Source organism: Nicotiana sylvestris, chromosome 3, assembly GCF_000393655.2.
Source record: "Nicotiana sylvestris chromosome 3, ASM39365v2, whole genome shotgun sequence".
NCBI classification, from domain to species: domain Eukaryota; kingdom Viridiplantae; phylum Streptophyta; class Magnoliopsida; order Solanales; family Solanaceae; genus Nicotiana; species Nicotiana sylvestris.
In genome coordinates this window covers 164,177,597-164,199,212 of record NC_091059.1, presented here as the reverse complement: position 1 = coordinate 164,199,212, position 21,616 = coordinate 164,177,597, and the positions used below count along the sequence as shown (strand labels likewise).

The window sequence follows — 21,616 nt, the reverse complement described above, 5'->3', positions numbered from 1 at the left end:
GGATCCGGAATGGGTTTTGAGGGGAAAATTATTTGGTCTGGTTGAATTGGCTTTAGCAGCCCTTTTAATTCTCTTTTCCCTTTTTTTCAATTTCCAATTTTCCTTTCCCTTTTCAAATTAAATTAAAACCTAAATTAACTCTTAAACTAAATTAATTTATCAAATTAAGCAAATTACTCATCATAGTATTTACAAAAATTAATTAACTCCTAGATTAAAAGAAAGACTACAAAATTCTAAAATTAAAAGGTTAAAAATGCAAAGTGAGTCAATTTTTGTGATTTTTTCATTTTTTTTATAAAACAACTAATTTACTACCTAAAAATGTAAAAATAAATCCTAAATGCAATTGCAAAGTATTTTTGTATTTTCATGATTTAAATAAAAATTAAATATGCACAGAAAAATGCAAATAATTAATAAAATCCTACAAAAATCCTATAAAATGGCAAATAATTGGAAGCAATCTATTTTCTTAGATTTTATAGGAGTATTTCATATAGGGCAAAAATCACGTGCTCACAGCACTCAACATTTTCGGGGAAGAAATGTAAGCGTATGGCTGCCTTCAGTTCTACCCATGTCTTGAGAGCATCTTCACCGGCCCTGATGGCTTTGTACTTCACCCGCCACCAGAGTTTAGTATCACCCTGAAGATACATGGCAGCATTTTCTACCTTCTTAACTTCTTCTAGGCCCCCCACGGCATCGAAGTACCGTTCGATGTCGAAGATGAAGTTTTCCACTTCTTTGACATTGTGAGCTCCATTGTATGGCTTTGGCTCAGGAATTTTTAGTTTTTGTGTCGTGGGGGCGAGGTTCTCAAAACCCCCGATTTGGCTCCTGTGTCCTCGAAGCAGGTCTTATAAAGCAACATTGACAACATTGAGCTAGTCTGTCAAGTTGTCTATAGTTTGTTGCATGACAGTCATCTTGTCTGCATCTTGTGCCCTGTAGGCTAAATCCTCAGCGCACTCCTGTTGGAGGCCCTCGAATTTGCCAAAATTTTTGGTTGCCTCCGTGGCTGCTGTTTACTAGTCTCCTTCAGAATCGCGACTGATGTTTTCCATATCAACTTTGGCCTGGAGCATTCTGCAGTACAGGTCGTCCAACCTTTGCACTAGGCTGGTTTTTATTTCAGGCAACGTATCCACGATGGGTCGTAATACATCAACCGTCTCTTCAAGGGCTGTAATACGGTCCCCATGATTCACCATGGTTAGAAATGGTGGTAATGGCAATGTGTTCCCTCGTCCGATGTCGAGCCTAGGCACTGATACCAATTGTTACGTGGCGCCTTCCTAAGATTCCTTGAAAGGACGACATAAGGCTAAGCAACTGATATCAGTGCAGTTACTATCCGCCAACTGAGGTCCCCTCCGTACGCTAAAGGAGATTGTCAGTGTCGTACGTGAAAACCAATGTCAAAAGCAATTGAGAGAATATAAATGAGAATTAAGAATGAAAGAAACTTTGATTACATTAATGAAAGCTATTACAGAAAAGCAACACGGTGTCGAGGTGGAGAGACACCAATACAGAGAATTATTTGCTTGCTAGAAAGTTTGATTGCTTGATCCCCCTAATAGTGCTTAAAAAATAAACCAAAGTTACAAGACTAGACCTAAGCTAGAGAAACATAATTGAAGTACATGAAATAAAACTACTCTATATTTACAATAAAAAAGATTTAATTTTCTACAAGGCAGAAACAGGTCCGTTGTCAGCAACCTTGACTTTGGCATCACGATCTCCGCGCGCAGCGCTGTTGGCATCTACCTGCGGCGCTGGCGAGGGATATCGGTGGGACGACAGAGGCAAATGCGCACTTGTCACTTTGCGCAGCCAAGACCACGGGGCCGTCCGCGGCGCGAGGCATTGGGAGGCTTGCTAGGACGCCATGGGCCGCATCCAAAGGGCCATGGGGCATGGCTGGAAAGCCGCCAATGACACTTATTATGTATGACCGGGGGAAATCTGATTTCGCTTATGTTTGGGAACCGGACTTGCAGAGTTTGGGACTTATACGCTTCCGCCGTTTGGGTTTGAAACTGTTATCCTATACTATAAGTGCATTAGTTCTGAATACTTGGGGGACTATTTAGTGCTCCACGGGACAATTTTGAGTTAACGCCCAAACTCATTTCGGGGTTTTTCACGAACAATCCACTGCTAAATTAAAAGAGCATAATATTATCAACAAATATTTTTTTGTAAAAAATGGGTGAACTACATCAAACACTTTGAAATATATCTGAACAACCTAAACAAGCAGAGATTATACAACTTAGTCCTGCCAAAAAAAAAAAATAGAAATTGAAATTGGTCAAACCCTTGTTTTGTATTCTTTAGGAAATTGTTATTCCAGAGATAAAATCAAAGTGAACAGATTACAGAAATGTAGATGACTCCAGAGCTTTTGAAGTCAACGAGAACCTTGAGAAAAGAAAAGGAACAGCCATTATATGGGGGATTTATGTTAGGCATAATACATAAATGGCCCTCAAACTTGGCCTCAACTGGCTTCCAACTTTGGTTTTGGAGTGGGGTGGGGGAGGGGGTCATGTTTGATGTTTTATTAATTCACTGGATGTTGAATGAAATGGCGGAATTCAGCTTCAAGAACCATTTCTTTACTTTCTGCCTTGGAAAATATATTAAAAGTGATGACCACAACGAATAACAGACCTTATTTCTTTATGCCTAGGCAAATTCAGCCGATCACTGACGTATATATATTCTTTCTAGCTTCTAAATACTGAATTTTGTATTTCATTTTCAATAGGAACAACTAAGTTATATATATCTAATAACTTGGTCCAACTGTGTCTTAAGAATAAGGAAATAAATAAAAGCTACTGCTGTTCAAATCACGGTTGAGCTCAAAGGCACTTTAACAGCAACTGCTAAATTCACATTTGCATCTCAAACTTGATCAGTGATCACACTGTAAAGATAAGGTTATTGCATTTGATCCCGAGAGATCATTGCCAATCTCATTTTACTCATTCTGAGTAAATAAACTAACAAAAGAAGACTGGAATGAACTTTACACAAAAGCAGCTTCTTTCATTTTTCAACCCTTTTTTCGTCCCCTGCTGCAAAGGTCAGTATTTTCTTCTTTTCCCACTATTTCATTTTCAATATGTCGTAGCATCATTAATTTGGAATAAGGCTGATAAACATGCTTTTCTCATTCTCATAAATAATCAAATTATAAATTACAGAAAGGAATGAACTTACATATTGTATAGTTTTAGTCAACCCTTTGCCGTGCCGAGAACAACAATTTTAAGAGCTAGAGATCATTGATGCATATTTTAAAGAGGGAGTTCATCAACTCAAACTTGCCAATCACACTGAAAACAAAAACTTAAGGATATTATATTATGATATCATGCTAGATTTTATTCCATACGTATCAGATGTATATATATCTCTATTCTTTGGTCAATATATCCATCTTCAAAACTATTTACATAATAGATTTCAACTTAATTTATCTTTTCCTCTAATCAGTAATCGCTATGCAGTAATTCTACTCTCTTTTTTCCAGTAATTCTACTTCACAACCCCTATAAGAAGCAAACCTAAGGTTGCTGCTCACAAGAGACACTGATATATTCACATTTTCCTTGATATTCTTCTTCCAAATGGAACTTCCCACAATGAGTTTTAGCTTGCGCACTTTCTTAACTATCCATGCTGTCATTCTTGTGTTGCAACTCACTTTCCTTTTCTTTACAGTATATGCTGCAGCTGCAGCACTTAGTAATGAGACTGATAAACTTGCCTTAATTGGCTTCAAGTCCCAAATAACTGAAGATCCATCCGGAGTTGTAGCCTCGTGGAATGAATCTGTCGACTTCTGTCGGTGGGCTGGAGTAAGATGTAGCCTTAGACATGAAAGAGTCATCAGTTTGAATCTCCAAGGTCAGAGATTGGCAGGTACAATCTCACCTCATCTTGGAAACCTCTCTTTCCTCAATTCCCTTGACCTTTCAGAAAATTCGTTACACGGTCAAATTCCTCAAGAACTCAGCAGGTTATTTAGGATTCAAAAGTTGAATCTGAGTTTCAACTTACTAGGAGGGGGAATTCCAGTTAATATTTCGCATTGTGTTAAACTCAAGAGCCTCATCTTAGAACGCAACTTTCTCGTAGGACAGATTCCTTCTGATGTTGGATCACTAACAAAGCTAGTGCAACTTTATCTCAGAAATAACAATCTAACAGGAACAATTCCCGCTTCTATTGGGAATCTAACATCTTTACAACAGCTGCACTTATCATATAACAATTTAGCAGGACAAGTGCCTGCTTCTATTGCTAGATTGACCAAATTGAGAGAGATTGGAGTAGCAGTAAATAGACTATCAGGGGAGTTTCCTGCTACATTGTATAATTTGTCCTTTCTTGAATTAATATCAATTTCTTACAACAACTTTGTTGGTAATCTCAGATTCGATATAGGCAACTTGTTCCCTAATCTTCAGATACTTCATTTAGCGCAGAATCACTTCATTGGTTCCATTCCATCCTCTTTAGCCAATGCTACAAAACTGCTGCAGCTTGATATTCCTCAAAATAATTTCACTGGAACCGTACCATCAAGTTTTAGTAACCTACGAAATCTGCTGTGGCTCAATGTTTTTGGTAATTCTCTTGGAAATGGTGCACCTGATGACCTCAACTTCATAGATCATCTAACCAATTGCAGCAACCTTCAATTCCTACATATCGGACTAAATCAGTTTGGAGGTATTCTTCCCAACTCCATAGTGAACCTGTCTAGCCATTTGACAAGGCTAATTATAACGGGAAATCAGATCCGAGGAACCATACCTAAAGACATCTCAAACTTGGTGAGCTTGGATTTACTCTACTTGGGTTACAACCGTCTAACAGGCAGCATTCCAGATTCTGTTGGCAACCTACCAAACTTGGGAAATATCGGTTTGGATTCAAATTCTTTGACAGGGGTGATTCCTCCTTCTATAGGCAACCTTACTAAACTTTTATATCTTTATTTGTCATATAACAAGCTAGAAGGAACCATACCTCCAACTCTAGGAAACTGCAAGCAGTTGCAATATATCCTGCTTTACAAAAACAATCTGAGTGGAGCTATACCCCAGCAACTCGCGACTCTTTCATCTCTCATACTAGTTAACGTGTCTTATAACTCCTTTACTGGTCACCTCCCAACCGATATAGGAAATTGGAGCCGTCTTATTTCTCTTGATCTTTCTCATAACAGCTTTTCCAGTATAATTCCACCATCCCTCGGAAACTGCTTGGATTTGCTGGAAATCCAAATGCAGAGAAACTCCCTCCAAGGAACCATTCCTAATTTAGGCGGCTTGAAGAATCTACAGTTATTAGATCTTTCCTTGAACAACCTATCCGGGTCCATTCCTCATTCCATGGGAACTCTTACTTCCTTAATCTACTTGAACCTGTCATTTAACAATCTAGAGGGTAATGTTCCTGTTACTGGACCATTTTCCAACTTAAGTGCTCTGGTATTAGTTGGGAACCGCAAGCTTTGTGGTGGGATTCAAGAACTGAATTTACCACCATGTGCTGTTCAAGAACCCCAGAGAACACGAAAGAAGCATGTACTTGCCCTCAAGTTTATTTTGGTCATTGTATTTGTTGCTTCGTTCTCAATCCTGCTGCCGGTTATTGTGTTCCTTTATCGGAGAAGAAGTTCGAAAGATCAAATAGATGATAGATCTACATCTGGAAACTTCACCAAAATTTCTTATCAGCAGCTCCTCAAAGCAACTGGTGGATTTTCTTCTGAAAATTTAATTGGCTCTGGAGGTTTCGGGACTGTTTACAAGGGAACTCTAGGCCCTAACGGAATGGTTGTTGCTGTCAAGGTACTCAATCTCCAGCAGGAAGGAGCTTCAAAAAGCTTCATAGCAGAATGCCAAGCATTGAGAAACATTAGGCACCGGAACCTTATCAAGGTCATCACAGCCTGCTCAAGTACTGATTTCAAAGGAAATGAGTTTAAAGCTTTGGTATATCAGTACATGCCAAATGGGAGCTTGGAGGAGTGGTTACATCCAGAAGTGGAGACACCAAAGGATAGCTTGACCATTCTTCAAAGAATAAATATCGTAACTGACGTGGCTTCTGCCCTTCACTATCTTCATCATCAGTGCCAAACTTCGATAGGTCATTGCGATATAAAGCCATCAAATGTTCTTCTTGATGAAGATCTCACAGCTCATCTTGGCGACTTCGGTTTGGTGAGACTCCTTCCTGGACTTGATACTGAAGCTAATCTTAATCAGTTTAGCTCACTTGGAGTAAAAGGAACCATTGGCTATGCAGCTCCAGGTATATATGTCTACCAATTAGCAAAACAAAGCTACGTAAATCTGTAACTTAAGTTTGACATGAACATATGCACTAACATAAGTGGGTTTTGTCTAACATTAGTTGTTTACTTTATCGATTGCAGAATATGGCACAGGTGGCAAGGTCTCCATTTTAGGAGATATGTATAGTTTTGGAATTCTAATATTGGAGATATTCACTGGAAGAAGACCCACAGACACTTTGTTCCAAGAGAGCTCTAGCCTCTACCACTTTGTGAAAACAGCGTTACCGGAGAGAGTTATGGAGATTCTAGACAAAACAACTCTAAATGGTGACATAAAGGGGAAAACAACCAATGGAGAAGAATATTGGGCTAATTTGGAAAGACGTCAGATTGAATGCTTGGTTGATATACTTGAGATTGGAGTTGCATGTTCAGCTGAATCCCCAAGAGATAGATTGACAATGAGGCAAGTTTACAGTCAGTTGGCACAGATCAAAGACAAATTTCTGGTAACGGAAAACAGATGAAGAGGATTGAAGCCTTAGATAACAACTGAAACTTTGAATTTACTTTTCATGCAATGCTATTTCACTATGTTATGTCAGGAATTGAAAAATTCACCATAATGGAAATTGTAAAGACAAAAAGAAATCTGCAACAAAACTAGAGCATTAGAAACTTGCTTCTTCTTTCTGAAGCAAGAGTAGCAAAGTTTAAGAAGTTATGTATGAGATTGGGAAGCTTCCGCTATTTTCAATCCATGGTTTGAATTCTATATTAAAGAACCAGAAGCTTTCTTCATTCTTCTTTCGAAGCAAAACTAGGAAAGTTTTGGACTTTTATGTCTTGTCTTTCTACGAAAGCAAGTATATCAATCTCGTCTTCACATCTAACTTTTCCATACTGGTCTATATGTTATTAATATTAGTTACAAATTCACTAATTCAGGCCCTGTCTTCTTCTTAAACATACCATAATAGCAACTAATCCACATTTGCAACTTAAACTTGACATTACAGCATAAAAGGATTGGTGCATTTGCGCGGTTGCGCCTATAAAAAAAGAGAGACTAAATCAGGATATTCCAACCCCAGCACCCCCTTTCCACCACACAAGGGATATTCCATCTATACAAGATTAAATATTTTATCTTGATTGCACAAACCAAGTAGAGATAAGTATTTTTATACTAAATATAAAAAATAAATTATCTAGTTAATTAAATGTACTTATATTCTTAATCTGAATATAATTGTTATGAACAATGTATATAATTTTGTTTTGATTTATTAATGGGTGAGGTTCATTATCAATCAACATACTTAATAAATTCGATGGCGACAATATACATTATGTGAAATAATAATTTATTGATGGATTTAAAGACTAATGATAACCCTTTAGAAAACTTATAAGTTCTCATTCCATAAATCCTACAAGTGGATTTTATTTTTGATATATGAAACAAACAACACGTCTCTATATATGCTTATCCTTTGTATCCATCCATTCTCCATATGTGCAACCCAATTTAAGTTTTACATACAAGTGGGTAACTTTTACTCTACAGCCTTTCCTCAACTATCTTTGACGTTTGTCCGTGAATTTTTTTTAACTTGCAAATAAAATAGTAGTAATTCAAGTTGATTCTTTGATATATAATTCCTCTTGCACTCGCAAAATACTAGCACGTCCTTTTTTAAGAAAAACATCTACTTCACCGAAATAACAAAATTAACTATCGTTTTTCCAAATATTGTCTCAAACATCTTAACCTCGTCACTGCTACAGTATGTAAAAGCATAACGGTTCTCCCATTCAGTCAACACTTAGTACAAATGATTTGAATTTGGTAATTACCAGAGTTTTAAGAGTTGCACAATGTTAGGTCGTACCCCTGTCGATAGTTCAATAAGTAAAAGTCAATGAGGTGCTGGTTGGAGACCACTTTATGGCTGCCGCAACTAAACAAAAATAGATGTTCTGAAGCTAAAACACAGAACTGTTATTTTCAACTTGCACGTCCAGCATCAACAATCAAAAAAAAATCTCATGATCTCCTCAATTCCAACTGTCTTTGCATTAGATGCAGATCTTCTCAAAATTGTTTTTTTCCTCTTAAATGCTTACAGATTGTTTTAATGCATATACTGCTCCCAAAGAAATGCACAAGAGCAAATTGCAGATGTATATGCGATTCCATAGGGAAGAAATTTAAACTAAAAAATGTACCTCAATAATGCACAAAAATGACACTCACCTGGAAATTTAATCCATCACCCCATATTTATCCATCTAAAAAAGAAAAGATGAGAATCGCCAAGATCTGAACCTATGCCGATGGCAGACAACAACCACCAGATGGACTTGGTATGAATATATTATCTTTTCTTTTTCACGCCATTTCTCATCCCAGGACTGAGGCATCGACCTTTGAGTAAACATCCCCACTCAAAACATAAGTGCAACCTCTTCAAAATCAGCCTTCATGAAGTGCAATCCACCCTAGGTAGCTTGGTAGTCCAGGAACAGCCTCAATTTCTGTGAAAGGAGCTCACGAGTTCCATACAGCGGTTTACTACTGATTATCCAATCCTTCTCGAGCAGCCCTGCCTTGGCACCATGCGACATCTCATCGTAGAAAGCAGAGACAATACAGTAGATGGAAGTCCTCAGGATATCAGCCATCGAATAAGCTTTTGCATAAAAAGGGGATCCTTTTCTTTTTCCTGCAACACCTGCAGCTGAATCTCTCCTTCCTGAGTTTAATGTAGCCCACTTAATACCAGCAGGATCCATTACAGAATTCGATGATGGTAAGTTGGTTTTCTTGCCCATTAGAGTTTCAACAACCAATAAACTGGACAATAAAGTTGAGAGAACAGCCGCATTGCTCCCAGAAAGTTGAGCAACGCCAAACCTATCCTCCTTGTGTGAATGCACGGTCAGTGATGCCACAATGCGAGCACACCAGGCTAGTAGCTGCATGCATTAGTAATAACAGACCATTTCAGGATATGTTAAATGACAGCAAAACTGAAGAAATTTAATTTATAAATTAAGAACAAACGACCAGAGAGAAAAAAGCAGAACAATATCTAATACTAACATTCATTCATATGGAAATTAGTGATTTACCTGAAAGTCATCAAATGATTCATAAATCTTTGAATCAGCAAGCTGTTCATTTGGCGAACGCAACTGATGAGACAGTTGCAAGGAGTTATCAACTGGAGAGCTCTCCAAAACTTCACTTATGTTTCTCGTGAACTGTTCAACAGGGGTCAAGCATACAGAAATTACTCTTTTGTATGTCTCACCACTTTCCTCAAAGAAGGCAGCTCGGCGCCAAGGGTCAACATTACTCTCGCATGCCATGCAAAGATCAAGGTAAGCAAGATACTGCAGAAGAGATTTTGGTGTGCTCTCCTCCAATGCGGCAAGAAGCGGTTCACTTGGATTTGTCTCGGCAGCTGCAGAACCTTTTGGAGGGGCAAAGACAGACCGCTTTGTATGCAACACCTAAATAGTCAAATCAACATCACTTTTGCTTTTTATGCTATTTTCAAATGCTACTTGAGAAAATAACCAGCTTGAACATACACAGCTACTTGTGTCTGTGTCTGTGTGTCTGTGTGTGTGTGTGTGTGAGAGAGAGAGAGAGACTGACTTGGTGTAAATGATGAGATAATTCCCAGCAGAGAATCACCACAAAACTTCCGATGTAAAAGATAATCTGCTCAGTAATAAAGTTTCCTACAGGAAGTTGACCCTTAAACTCGTAAGGTAGAAAAACCGCAAGGAGAGCTGAAAAGACATAACCAACAGCTGAAAGCTTGAGAGCTTTTCCAACAGCTAAAGGTAGCCCCATCTTAAAGCTGAAAAAGGGAGGACGCTGTTGACATGGAACTGTTGTTAGTACCTCGGATTACAGAAAAAGATACTACAAGTCACCACATCAAACTGCAATTTACATGACGGGACGTGCATATTTAATCAGACAATCTTGTCCATGCAGAGAGAAAGCAACCAAAGAGAAATCAAATTATTAGAATCATAGCAATGAGAGAAATCACAAATGGAGTTGAAAACTCTCAATTAACTGTTCCAGACTTCCAGTCCGCATAGACGATTGGGTGCTTTCATGCAGAATCAGATTTTCGTATACAAGGCATTTCCCGTATACATCAATAAAAGTACCTTATTAAAAAAATCCTCAACTCCCCCAACCCTTTCCACATACACACACACAAAAGAAGTAAGCATCTCCTTGTCAAAAAGAAATGGCATTGTCATACTAGCTTAAGGCCTCAACAAATACTGAGTATGAAATAACATTATTTTTTTCCTATAAAGATTTAAATCAAGTGAAGAAAAACAATTAAATTACAATGAGTACCATTAAACATTAAGTGACAAATAATTCAGTTTTATTCCATCACTTCCGCATGAAACAATAGAAAATAGCTCTATTTAACTTCTATACATGAAGCACGAACAAGGTTTAGAAATAGTGTAAAAGGAAGTGCTTCGACTCATCGATATCTGTCTTACTCTTGTTCTAAAAAGGTCGAGGTATACTATCACCTTAGAGTTATAAAAGTGTGCTTCTCCAGTGGATCATGCGCCTATTCACAGTCTATACACGAAGTATAACACAGCAAAGACCAAAATAATATGCAAATATAAATCATTTGTGATTGGAACTACTGTTATTACTTATGCTACCAGAATAATAACTTCCTCAGTATAGTATAAAGAATAGTAATAAATAACCGAGTGTGCAAGACATTCTAATAAAGAGTAAGACACATTTACATGTAAACATCAGTACATATCCAATCAGGCAAACAGCAAATTTAACACCTATGATTCAGCTCTTCACTTTCAGTTAGCAACAGAGAGCAAACTGATTTTAGGTTAAAAAGCTAAAACTATGGATATAACTCAGTTAAAAGTCAATTCAACAAAAGCATATCCAATATCACAATTTATTCATGTGCAATCAATATATTAAAACTGATGTAGAGCAACAAGTTCTATACCTGGATAATCGGGAACTGCAAAACCCAGCGTTTCTTATACACATAGTGGACCGCGTAAAACATTCCAAGCTGCAAACCCCAAAACCCTAACTTTCCAATAACCAGCCGCCTAGTCTTCACTTGATCGAAAGCACCACAGCTCCAGCACAAACTAATCATAGACAAAGAAGTCGATACGGCAGACACCGCCACGAATAGCACGTAGCTAAGGGAAACCCTGGCGCGGAGCCGGAAATCGGAGGAGAGTAGCGGCTGGGAACTAGAAATAGGAACCAATATCAGCTTAACTGAGCCGAGCAAAAGCTCCAAAGGAGAAGCAGCGCGATGAGGCCGAGGAGAGGAGATAATGAAAAGGGAAGTGGAAAAGATGAGAAGAGAGAAGTGGAAAACTATGAAAGCGAAGAGACTGAGGAATGAGGGTTTGAAAGGGGTTGGAGTGAAGAGAGAAAGGAGTAGAGTTTTGGAAAGGAAGAAGACGGCGGTGGATTGAAGTGCTTGCCAGATTAGGAACCCTAGGAACCGGTGTTTGATGACGGTGGAGCCGCCGTCTTTGTCTTTGAAGAGTGATCGCTCCACTATGGATAAAGACATTTTTCGCCGGAGTAGGATTTAGGGGTTTATAGGGGTGGTGGACGGCGGAGCCACAGCCCAGTGTTCAGTGGTGGCGAATGAGTTCTTACTTCTTACAGCACTTGGGCGGGAACTTAAGCGACGCCGTCCCTATCTAAATTATTTTTGATTACGAAGAAAAATTCAAGACTTTTGGGTACCTACCTTTAAGTAGTCTTTGTAGATTGAAGTGGAAAACGATTTTGTTTTCTTTATTCTTTTTTTCTTCTATTGAGTCTTTGGATATGATTATAAGAAAATTATTTTTAAATTTGTATTTGTGAGTATTTAGACGTGAGGTTGTTGTTGAAGTGAAGCAAAAAATTCATTCTGATAATTGAATTTGACCACTATTTCGTAAAATGTTCTCTCTTTGAAGTCTGTGTATCAAATCACTGTTCTAAAATGTGTTTATGATTTCTAATTGTGTTCATTAGAAAATACTGGAGTTGTTCTCTGGAGAAAATTTTAAACTCACTCTTGTAATCTTCTTTATCCCCCTACTAGTAAATTGATGTGAACATTTTTTATTATATTATGAATATCTTTCTCTAATATTTGATAATTAAAAACAACCAAATAGTAAGTGTATACTATTAGTGTATTCAAATATGTTTTCAAAAACCGGTTGAGGCCTTTAGTTAGTTTTCAATTTACTATTGACATTTTGTTTGAAAAGAAAAAATTGCAAAAACATTGTTACCTTTAATTCCTATGTTTTTACATAATGTTTGTAGTCCGCCTTTATTTTTTACAGATATTTGAATGCATATTTATCTCTCGCACAATTAACTCCTTTTTTTTATCCATAAATAAGTGTAAGTGTATATATATTTACGTGCATAATATTACTTGGTACAAGTGTGTATAATTTTTATTTCTTTTCTTAAAAAGTGATATTCTAATGCTAAACAATTCAAAAGTGTTATGCATAGTGTTCAAACTAACATTAAAAATTTGATATACATTTAGTTTGATTTGATTCGGTTTGATATTGATCAGATAAGAAAAATCAACCGATATATAGTGCTAGACAATTCAAAAGTGTTATGCATACTGAATCAAACTAACATTAAAAAATTGATATACATTTAGTTTGATTTGATTTGGTTTGATATTGATGAGATAAGAAAAACAACCGATATATAAATATATTTATTTTTTATATAATGTTTAATCTTTATACAAGGATTTTCTTTAAAAAAATATGTCTACATATGTTTGTGATTTTCTCAGACGTTACAGTCATTCAATTTTATTAATTTCCTTTAAATAATACTTCAATATTCTAACATGCACGATACCCTTTCATCAAATGTTGTTGACTGCTTCACTTGTAAATATAGAAAAGAAAAAAAAATGATTTGAAGTCAGCACCTAATTATAATTTAGAGTCACCACCTAGCAACAAAAACAATCAATTCAAATATGAGTAGTGGTATAAGGTCAAATGGTGAAGAATTTATATGAACAATATAAATGCCCGCGTTAAATCCTACAAGCCTATTTATATCTACCACATTTATAGTTGACTTCATTCCTGGAAAAGAATTTCTACTAACGTTAAGTCCATCAAATAAGAAATTATCAAAATAAGATAATCGTTTGCCGTGACATGTTTTGGATATCTATTTGCAAAATTTTCCATTCACAAATACAACAAAATAAAGTAGAATAAAATAGAAGTACATATTAGAATCGGAAAAAGATCATAAAAATAAAAGAAGTTTAACTACTATACATCGACAATCTAAAGGAATTGAATACTATCAAAGTTCCTAGCAAATAACTACAGATAACCGTTCAAAAAATGAAGATTAATAAAGATCGTTATATACACAAAAAAATAGTTAAAAAAGAACTAATAACTGCATTGCAATAAATAAATTAGTTCATCTTCTAATGATCCCATCGATATGTGATCAATATTAAAAATAAAACTCCTCCGCATACTAAATCAATTGAAGAAAAAGAGATAGCACTACTATGAATAATATATATGTAAAATACACGATCTATTTAAAACAGAGGGAAACAACATATTTTTTTTCTTTTCGCCTTGACTAACGATTATTCTAGACAAAATTGTATGTCAATATTGAATTAACATATTTGATATTTACGAATTCAATCTAATCATAATCAATAAAATAATTACATAGTCTAAGTCGTAGGAATCTAAAATAAAAATTTGGAAGCCTATTACAAATTGTACATCCTATAAACTTGTTTTAAGTATTTTTTTAACACGGATGATATTGTAAATGCACTATTAGACAAAATAACTATGCTTTTTCTTTGTTGCTCAACAAATTAGGAGATTCTTCTGTTGTCTTCCTTTTTTTCTTAAGGAAGTATTTGTGGAAAAAAATCATATAGTAGAGATAGAGTTACATCACGGGATTGTCGTCTGTACTAAGGATGTTTAATCTTATTAAGGAACAGTCATACCTTTGGCTGAAAGTACACTTGGTTGTAGTATAAAGAAGATAAGTTTTATCTTCAACCCAAGTTCCTTCAAAGAATTTGCAGCTCTGCCATGGATAAAATGGATGACGCATTTGCATTTGCTTTTTTATGGTGAAAAAGAAGAACAAAAAGACTTAATGTTAATCATGACTACTACATACTACTCTTAATGTTCTTAAAGAAATTTCAGCCACCTTGCAAACAAATGTTTCTTATCTTGTGTAATTTTAATCTTTTAAAGAAAAAAATAGGAACATAATTGTCTCTTTTGCAACGTCTGTCCTTTGATGTCCTGCAATTAAGTTGGCAATAAAGATGATAAGTTTGTGTAACTGTTTTTATGATTAGTGAGATGTAACGAGATGCAATAATATGATAGTAATTAAAATGATCGATTTTCAGTGAGAGGAATGAAGGAAACAAAAAAAAAAACAGGAAAAAAGATAAATAGTAATCCTCATCTTTGAGAGGTGCCACATCAGATCTATTATTCCCAGAATTATATATATATATAATGCGTACGACAAAATTACCAAAATGAACGCATAATTTTGTGCCGACTTTTTATTGCTTTATTTACTACGTAGTAAAAGTTAATCGTAATTCTTATGCCGCTTTTTACTATAGTTTCGCTCTTCTTATTTGAAAAAAAAAAATGCTCCGTCTCAACTTTTTAATCATGAAACGTCATTTACTTCCCTAATAAAATCCCATGTAGTCATTGTATAGGTCCAAATTTGGACGACCACGACCACTGACGAGTGCGGCGAGGGACGAGACCCTTACGATGCAGCGTCCTTTGGTCGTTGTAGAGGGTAGTAAACGTACAATATTTGTAGTAGTGTAGGCGCAACAGGAGACCGTAGTAATATACTTTTCGAATATTCTTTATGTTATGCTTTTTAGGGTTCAACAGGGGATTGTCCCTTATAAATAAAGGGAGAAGACTTTGTGGGGGAGGGAGGAATACAAAAAAGACAACTTTTACTTATTACAGTTCTGGAATCCACACATCATTTTTTTATCTTGGTTAATAGCATCAATTGCAATATTTCTCTACATTCGAAGTTGTTATATTTACGCTTAATCGTTTCGACATATTAAGAAGCATTATTCATCTTGTCCATCCCTCGCATCTTTTAATCTAGATTTTATTATGCTTGGATGAGATTTACCTCTTCATCTTCATTAATTGATTTAATCAAAAAGGTTTCGATATCTTTTGGTCAAACAATTTGGCGCCGTCTGTGGGGATTTCCTTAGCTAAGATTTGTCTCATCTAGACTCTTGAAAGGGATAATCACCTCTTCCTAGCTTTGTACAAACTAACAATGACAGGGAAAGGAGATGCAAGGCAAAAAGCAATAGTAGGCGTCTCAACCAACCTCCTGAACACCATCAACAAAGATAGCAGGGAAGATAACGAAAACGAGACACCGGACACCACACCCAGGGGAGACGCTTCACCTCCCCCGCACGAAAGCGTAAGTGCTTCGCGCGAGAAGGAAGCATCCACATCTGCAACAGGAGAGGCACCACCGGCAGTAAGAAGACTGCTGGAAGAATGGCTAACAAGTACTCTGAACACCATACTTGATAAGCCCGCCCAAAGGGATAACAGGAATGTTGCACATGCAGATGTCACGATAAACGCTAATGAGCAAGATGCCCCGCGTACAAGTAACACTCATGTCGCTAATGACGCAGGTAATGATATGCTTGCAACCGTTTTAAAGAAAATGGAGGAGATGAAAAATGAGAATAAGGCACTCCATGACCAAATGAAGGAACACCAAGAGAGGGTTGACAAAATACCAGGCGCCCCAAAGTTGTTGCCAAAACGCGACGTTGGTCGATTCATCGAGCAACCATACAGTGAAGAAGCACCCCCTACGCCATTCCAAAGACCTTCAAAATGCCGCCCTACCTAAAGATATATGATGGTACTACCGATCCAGAAGATCATATCATCCACTACGTCACAGCCGTAAAAGGTAACAATCTTTCAAAAGAGCAAGTACCATTGGTGCTATTGAAAAAGTTCGGCGAAACCCTAACAGGAGGAGCCTTGACATGGTACTCTCAACTACTGGCATGCTTGATAGCAACGTTCGAGGAAATGGCAGACAAATTTGTCATTGCCCATGCAGAAGCCAAAAAGGCAGAAGCTAGGGTAAACGATATATTTGTCGTAAGACAGATGCACGACGAGGGACTCAGGGATTTTCCAGCTCGGTTCAACAGGGTGAGAATGAGCTTACCGAATGTGTCAGAAGGAATGGTTGTAGCAGCCTTCCAGAACGGACTAAACAGGAACGGGTCGAGAGCGACCAGAAAATTGCTAAGCAGGCTCATGAAATACCCTCCAACTACTTGGGAAGAAATCCATAACGCCTACTGCACCGAGGTACGAGGCGACCTCAACGGTAAAGGTTAATGTCATTTCAAACTGAAGAAAGGAAAGATCGTCACAACGACGGTCGAAGGGATCAACCGGGGCCCCGTCTCAGCCGAGAAAGGCATTAGCCTTATGTCAGGACTTCTGCCCCGCCTCCACCACGGCATACGGATGCTCCTTCTCGACACACAACACCATATCGACATGAGAAATGCATGCCTCCACCCCTATCTGCTCACAATTTTTGTGTTTCTCCTTCAGAAATAGTGTACGCACTAGAGAAACTCGGTACAAAGGTGCAATGGCCGCAAGAGATGAGGTCAGACCCCAGCACTCGAAAGTCGAACGCTTTCTGCGAATTTCACCAAAAAGGGGGTCACAAAACCGAAGATTGCATCGACTGCGATAGGAGGTAGTGCGAATGCTAAGACAAGGACACCTGAAAGAGTTGCTGAGCGATCGAGGATGGGCTAACTTCGCTCGCGGACGCGAACAGCCCCAGGGACCCCCAAAACCGCCTTCTCCCGCTTACACTATACAGATGATCATCGGCGGGGGCGATGGCGCAGCAATCAATCATGTCAAGTTCACCACCACACATAAACTCAAGCGATCAATCACCCATGAACGGTATGATAACCTCGAAGACAGTATCATCTTCGATAAGTCAGATGTCGACGGTTTGTCTTTCCCTCACTATGATGCTCTTGTTATCACTTTACATATTGCAGATACTGATGTAAAAAGAATAATGGTAGATGATGGGGGTTGCGCGTGTATTATCTATCCTCGAGTCCTCGTACAGATGAGACTCCAAGACAAAATAATATTGTGCTGCATAACGCTAACAGGTTTTAATAATGCAGTCGAACAGACTTATGGAGAGATAGTGCTACCCATCCTGGCCGGAGGAGTCACCCTGGAAATGAAGTTTCACGTCATGAACCAAGAAACAGCCTACAACGCCATCATAGGGTGCACGTGGATACATGACATGCGAGCGGTCCCTTCCAGTCTCTATCAAGTGATCCAGTTTCCTACCCCATGGGGAGTATTCAGCATTCGAGGCGAGCAATTCACCGCACAAGAATGTTATCGCATCGCCCAAGATTGCACCCACACCCAGCAACTCAAAGGGTCAAACGCGGAAGCATAGCAATTAGCGATATCGGGAGCCAAACTTGACATGCAGACAGACGTCATCAAGGACCCCGACATCGTGGAAGCGTCCGATTCAATGATAGAAAATCTTGATCCCATCCTACTAGACAACAACGACAGCACAAAAAGGCCTATATCGGGCATAACCTCTCAAAACCAGGTAAGTTTCATAAATTTTTGACTAACCATGCTGATCTGTTTGCCTTATCTCATGCAGATATGCCAGGTATCCCAAAGGATATCGCCACACAGAAGCTAAATGTCGACCCCATATACCCGCTAGTACGACAAATAAGAAGGAAGTTTAATGACGCGATCAACGACACCGTCAGCGAAGAAGTCGATAAGCTGCTCGCAAATGGCTCCGTCCGAGAGTCAAAATACCCTCAGTGGGCCGCCAATGTAGTCATGGTGAAAAAGAAAAATAAAAAGTGGCTAATGTGTGTAGATTTCACGGACCTAAACAAGGCATGCCCAAAAGATTCCTTTCCACTGCCACACATCGACCAGCTCATCGACGCAACAGCAGGACATGAGTTACTAAGCTTCTTAGATGCCTACTCGGGTTACAACCAGATCCTCATGGAAGAAGAAGAACAGGATAAAACCACTTTCATCACTCACCAAGGAACATACTGCTATAAGGTCATGCAGTTCAGACTAAAGAATGCAGGGGCGACGCATCAGAGATTGGTCACCAAGATGTTCAAGAACCAACTCGGTAAAATAATGGAAGTTTACATCGATGACATGCTGGTTAAGTCAAAAAGGAAAGAAGATCATATCGATCATCTGAAGGAAGCCTTCGACATATTAAGACGGTACGGCATGAAACTGAACCCCGAAAAATGCACCTTCGGCATAACCTCGGGTAAGTTCCTCAGCTTCCTGGTATCACAAAGAGGCATCGAGGTCAACCCAGAACAGATTGAGGCCATTGAAGGAATATGCAAAACATTAACCAGCAAAAAGTAGGTACAAAAGTTGACAGGACGGATAGCCACCTTGTCGAGGTCCATCTCACGGTCATCGGATAGATGCCATAAATTTTTTAATTTATTAAAGAAAGACAATGGACTTCAGTGGAATTCAGAATGTGTCGACGCCCTGAGGAAACAAAAAGCATACTTGTCTTCACCACCCTTACTCGCCAAGGCAGATTCAGGCGAGTGCCTCCTAGTCTACCTAGCTGTATCCGAAGTCGCGGTAAGTGCAGTTCTAGTCCGAGAAAACAAAGGTACGCAATCTCCAATCTACTATATCAGCAAAACCTTAATTGACGTCGAAACAAGGTACCTCCACCTTGAAAAACTGGCTCTAGCATTAGTCGTAGCTTCACAAAAACTTAGACCATATTTTCAGTGTCACCCCATAAAGGTGGTGACAACCTTTCCTCTCAGGAGCATCCTGCACAAACCCAGATTATCGGGTAGGTTGGCCAAATGGGCCATAGAATTGAGCGAGCACGATATAACATATCAACTGCGAACTGCAATAAAGTCGCAAGTGCTCACTGATTTCGTCACCGATTTCAGTGCAGAGACATTGCCCGAAGTCGAGCAAGAAGCGCTTCACGCTTCACCTAAACGACCTGACCTCTAGGTCCTCTACACTGACGGCGCATCCAACGCGTCGGGATCGGGACTGGGTCTCGTACTCGAAGTCCCAACGGGTAAAGCAATTCGTTAATCTATATGATGCCCTGAAATGACTAACAATGATGCCAAATATAAGGCCGTAATTGCAGGACTGAAATTGGCCCTCAAGTATGGTGCTCAGCGAGTCATCCTCCGCTGCGGCTCTCAACTTGTTGTAAACCAAGTTACTGGGACTTTCCAGGTTAAGGAGTAGAGGTTGCAAAAATACCAGACCGAAATCCACAAGATGCTGCCAGAATTCGACGAATGCCGACTCGACCAAATACCCCGAGCACAAAACATCGAAGCAGACGGCTTCGCCAAGCTGGTAACAGCAACTAAAAACATCACCAAGGAGAACATGGTCACCCTTCTCCACTCGTCAATAGACCAAGTCGAGGTACATTCTATAAATTTAACTTGGGACTGGTGTAATCGCATCATATCAATCTGTAGGAGGGAACACTCCCACAAGATAAAAAAGAAGCCAAAAAGCTTCGAATACAAGCGGCCAGATACAACCTCATAAACCACGACCTTTACAAAAGGACGTTCGACGGCCCGTTAGCCAAATGCCTTGGACCAAATCAGACAAGGCGTGTGCTCGAAGAGGTACACGAAGGCCACTGCGGTGCCCATACAGGCAACCGGGCCCTCGTTAGGTGTCTTATTCGTGTAGGATACTACTGGCCCACTATGAAAAAAGAGGTTGCGGAGTACGTCAAGAAATGTGAGCAATGCCAGAAATATGCCCCTATGATACACTAGGCAACGGAACTCCTGCATTCCATCATATTTCCATGGCCGTTTATAAAATGGGGGATGGATTTCGTCGGGCCCCTCCCAGCAGGGAGAGGTAAGATATGCTTCCTTTTGGTTTTAACTGACTACTTTTCCAAATGGGTGGAAGCAGGTGCGTTCGCTCAAATACACGAACAAGAAGTCATCGCGTTCATCTGGATAAAAATCATATGCCGCTTCGGCACCCCCAAAGAAATCAATTGCGACAACGGACCCCAGTTCATCGGGAAAAAGACGACTGAGTTCTTCAAAAAATGGCACATCAAGCGGATACTCTCCACGCCATATCATCATGCCAACAACGGTCAAGCGGAATCCTCCAATAAAACAATATTGAACATATTAAAGAAAAAGCTCGAGGACGCCAAAGGGCTATGGCCGGAACTGCTACCAGAGGTGCTATGGACTTACCACACAACGCCCAAAACCAGTACGGGTGAGATGTCGTATTCACTGGTCTACAATACTGATGCAGTCATACCAGATGAGGTCGAGGAACCTAGCCTGAGATACTCTAATGAGAGTGGACCAAGCAACGACGAAAGCAGATTACAAGACCTGGATGAGGTCGAAGAATGAAATGATATGGCACACATAAGGATGGTGGCCCAAAAACAACAAGCAGAAAGGTATTATAATAAGAAGGCCAAAGTACGACCACTCAAAGTCGGGGACTACATGCTAAAGCCATAACGCAAGCAGCGAAAGACCCGAATGAAGGGAAATTGGGAACAAAATGGGATGGGCCATATAAAATCACAGTAACAGCAAGCAAAGGAACGTTCCAATTAGAAACAATGGAAGGAAAACTCCTACAAAATAACTGGAATGTCGCGCACCTCAAGTACTTCCACTTCTGGAAAAAACACCTCCCAAGTCGTACTCTTTTTCCCTTGCCCGGGTTTTGTCCCAATTGGGTTTTCTCGGGGAGGTTTTTAATGAGGCGACGAGGGGGACGTCTCGAGGTTTGAAGTATTGTTCACCCCGCCTACTGATTACATCTCCAGGCTCAACAATGAATGGACTAGATATGAAGAATCTCCATTATATGTATGAAATCGACATGTACCGCCATTGTACGAGTGAAGTCGACATGTATATGAATAAAATCACTCCATTATGTACACGAAATCAACACGCATCTCCAATGTATGAA

At 39.0% G+C, this 21,616-nt stretch overlaps 2 protein-coding genes across 2 annotated transcripts; one reads left to right on the top strand and one right to left on the bottom strand.

Annotated features, from left to right (window-relative positions):
• The first annotated feature begins 3,445 nt into the window (after window positions 1-3,445).
• On the top strand, window positions 3,446-7,131 carry LOC104225414 (putative receptor-like protein kinase At3g47110). Its single transcript, XM_009777194.2, has 2 exons — window positions 3,446-6,354; window positions 6,479-7,131. The coding sequence occupies exons 1-2, from the start codon at window positions 3,654-3,656 to the stop codon at window positions 6,865-6,867; spliced, it is 3,090 nt and encodes a 1,029-aa protein (XP_009775496.1). The 5' UTR covers window positions 3,446-3,653; the 3' UTR covers window positions 6,868-7,131.
• A 1,267-nt stretch (window positions 7,132-8,398) lies between these two features.
• LOC104225415 (uncharacterized) lies at window positions 8,399-12,122 on the bottom strand. The gene is made up of 4 exons (XM_009777195.2): window positions 11,386-12,122; window positions 10,011-10,235; window positions 9,479-9,862; window positions 8,399-9,322 (listed from the first exon to the last, which is right to left on the bottom strand). The coding sequence occupies exons 1-4, from the start codon at window positions 11,974-11,976 to the stop codon at window positions 8,846-8,848; spliced, it is 1,677 nt and encodes a 558-aa protein (XP_009775497.1). The 5' UTR covers window positions 11,977-12,122; the 3' UTR covers window positions 8,399-8,845.
• Between the last annotated feature and the right edge of the window lie 9,494 nt (window positions 12,123-21,616).